We start from the raw sequence: 3,105 nt of genomic DNA, 5'->3' as shown, positions 1-3,105 counted from the left end.
AATATTATTTGATTTATTAAAGTTATAAAAGTAAAAACATTTATATGTTTTCAGTGAAGCGCAAATTTTGTTCTGGCCTTGGGAAGGCATAGGGGTTTTGCGCCCAATTTATGTTAGTTTCTGCTCGTTTTGAGTTTGACATAATATTTGCCGAAGTACATGCTACAAAGAAAAATTGAATTTTAAATTCTTGCTCATTAAGAGATAAAATGTATTTTGCGAAAGTGTTCAAAACGCCTTTTTGCAAAATTTTTTTTAGGAAGAATTTAAAGAATTTAGTTCCAATGAGAAATTGCATTCAAAATTTCTAGAACTTTAATAGATGTTTTGATAGGTACTAGACTTTACATGCCGTCCTTAAAAAATTGGCGATCTTATTTATATAATTTATTTTAAAAACTTTTTAATTATAAAATCATTTTTATAGTTCTCATTTTATGTTGATATCAAATCTTCGATCTTGAAAGTTGCAGAATCAGATATATTTTAGTAGAAAAGCAGAAAAAAGCACTAAGTAGTAAAAAGGAGAAAAATATATTTGAAATCAGCATAAAAATCCATTTCTTTTGATGCATCTATTTGATGCATCAAAACTCCACTTTTTAGAGTTTCGGCTACTGTTGAGGCGGGTCGCTTCTTACTTACAGTTCGTTACCAGGAACAGTTTGATAATGGAATTTTGTATTCAATTATACAGACCTCTAGATTTAATTATACAGTTTTGTTAGTAGCAAATACCTATCTTAAGAAGAAGTGGGGGGAGGGGGGGGAAGAAGAATCGGTCAAAATTTAACAAGAAACTTGGGAGACTCAACGGCTTCGAAAGATTCGACTTTAATTTGAAGGTGCAGCTGCATTGTAAAACCATATGTCTAGCCAAAGTTTGCAAACTGTATGTTTAGCTAAAATTCATTAACCTAGAAAAGAATGTCTGCCAGACACGGACCAGTAAATGGTAGTTTTTTTTATATTTCAAAAAGTTACCTCTGCCAGTTATGTTGTCACTGGCAGAAACACAGGACACTCAACGACTTTGAAAGATTCAACTTAAATTTGAAGGTGCTGCTGCATTGTAAAACCATATGTCTAGCCAAAGTTTGCAAACTGTATGTTTGGCTAAAATTCATTAACCTAGAAAAGAATGTCTGCCAGACACGGACCAGTAAATGGTAGTTTTTTTTATATTTCAAAAAGTTACCTCTGCCAGGGAAAGTTGTTACGTCTTTGGTGACTGAGCATATAAAGTTGAATCCATCAAGTGTATCGCTTGTGTCTTCTTTGAATACCAATTTGGGGTCGAGCCCATAGAGACGATTTGCAGGAGCTGTAGAGTCTCTAGGAGGTTCAGGCACCACTGGACCGAACCTTGAGATTCGGTCGGTACAAGCATGATTAATTCCAGGCTCTCGTTTTGATGGACTTGAATCTTCAGGAGCCTGAACATTAGAATAAAAAGCTTGAAGAACCTGGGATGCCACATCATGCTTTGCTGCTTTTTTTGTTCCACCTTAAAAAAAAAACAAATTATAGCATTTTCGTCTTCATTTAAACGACTTGACTCGTTTGGGATGCTTTGATCCCACTGCGACATAATTCTTGCCGAAGTAAATGCTATAAAAGGCTAGAAAAAAAAAATTAAGTTCTTGCTCATTAAGAAATAAAATGTATTTTGCAAAAGTATTCAAAAAGTCTTTTTCCAAACCCTTTCTTTAGGAAGAATTAAAAAAATTTAGCTTTCAATGAGAAATTGCATTTAAAATTCTTAGAGCTTTAATACATGTTTTGCGAGATAGTAGACATTACATACCATCCTTAAAAGATTGGGAATCTTATTTATGTAATTTATTTTAAATACTTTTTAATTATCAAATCATTTTTTTAGTTTTCGTTTTATGTTGATATCAAATTTTCGTTCTGGAAAGTTGCAGATTTAGATATATTTTAGTAGAAAAGCAGAAAAAAATACTTAGTAGTAAAAAAGAGACAAATACATTTGAAATCAGCATGAAAATTAGATTTTTTTTTATGCTTCTTTTAGTATTAAAATTCTGTTTTTTAGAGTTTCGGCTACTATTGAGCCGGGTCGCTTCTTACTTACAGTTCTTTACCCAGAATAGTTTGATAGTGAAATTTTGTATTCAATTATAGCGACCTCTAAATTTAATTATAAAGTTTTTGTTAGTAGCATATACCTATCTTAAAAAGAAGTGGGGGGGGGGGGGAGGAAGAAACGGTCAAAATTTAACAATAAACTTGGGAGACTCAACGGCTTCGAAAGATTCAACTTTAATTTGAAGGTGCAGCTGCATTGTAAAACCATATGTCTAGCCAAAGTTTGCAAACTGTATATTTAGCTAAAAATCATTAACCTAGAAAAGAATGTCTGCCAAACACGGACCAGTAAAAGGTAGTTTTTTTTTATATTTCAAAAAGTTACCTCTGCCAGTGAAAGTTTTTCCGTCTTTGGTGACTGAGCATATAAAGTTGAATCCATCAAGTGTATCGCTTGTGTCCACCTTGAATACCAATTTGGGGTCGAGCCCATAGAGACGATTTGCAGGAGCTGCAGAGTCTCTAGGAGGTTCAAGCACCACTGGACCGAACCTTGAGATTCGGTCGGCACAAGCCCGATTAATTCCAGTCTCTCGTTTCGATGGACTTGAATCTTCAGGAGCCCGAACATTAGAATAAAAAGTCTGAAGAACCTGGGATGCCACATCATGCTTTGCTTCTTTTTTTGTTCCACCTTAAAAGAAAAAATAAATTGTAGCATTTTTGTCTTCCTTTAAATGACTTGACTCGTTTGGGATGCTTCGATCCCATTACGTCATAATACTTGCCGAACTATATGCTATAAAAGGCTAGAAAAAAAAAATTAAGTTGTTGTTCATTAAGAAATAAAATGCATTTTGCGAAAGTAATCAAAAAGTCTTTTTCCAAACCCTTTTTTTAGGAAGAATTAAAAGAATTTAGCTTTCAATGAGAAATTGAATTCAAAATTTCTAGAGCTTTAATACATGCTTTGCTAGATAGTAGACATTACATACCATCCTTAAAAGATTGGGAATCTTATTTATGTAATTTATTTTAAATAATTTCAGAATC

The 3,105-nt window shown here is 33.1% G+C and overlaps 1 protein-coding gene across 1 annotated transcript; it reads right to left on the bottom strand.

The window, feature by feature from the left end:
• Positions 1-1,215: 1,215 nt before the first annotated feature.
• LOC148956005 (uncharacterized) lies at positions 1,216-2,718 on the bottom strand. Its single transcript, XM_089093578.1, has 2 exons — positions 2,438-2,718; positions 1,216-1,507 (listed from the first exon to the last, which is right to left on the bottom strand). The coding sequence occupies exons 1-2, from the start codon at positions 2,681-2,683 to the stop codon at positions 1,217-1,219; spliced, it is 537 nt and encodes a 178-aa protein (XP_088949704.1). The 5' UTR covers positions 2,684-2,718; the 3' UTR covers position 1,216.
• Between the last annotated feature and the right edge of the window lie 387 nt (positions 2,719-3,105).

Source organism: Artemia sp. Qi Xiang Cuo, chromosome 1, assembly GCF_049724085.1.
Source record: "Artemia sp. Qi Xiang Cuo chromosome 1, ASM4972408v1, whole genome shotgun sequence".
In the NCBI taxonomy this organism is placed as follows: Eukaryota; Metazoa; Arthropoda; class Branchiopoda; order Anostraca; family Artemiidae; genus Artemia; species Artemia sp. Qi Xiang Cuo.
This window is presented reverse-complemented; position numbering and strand designations above follow the sequence as displayed.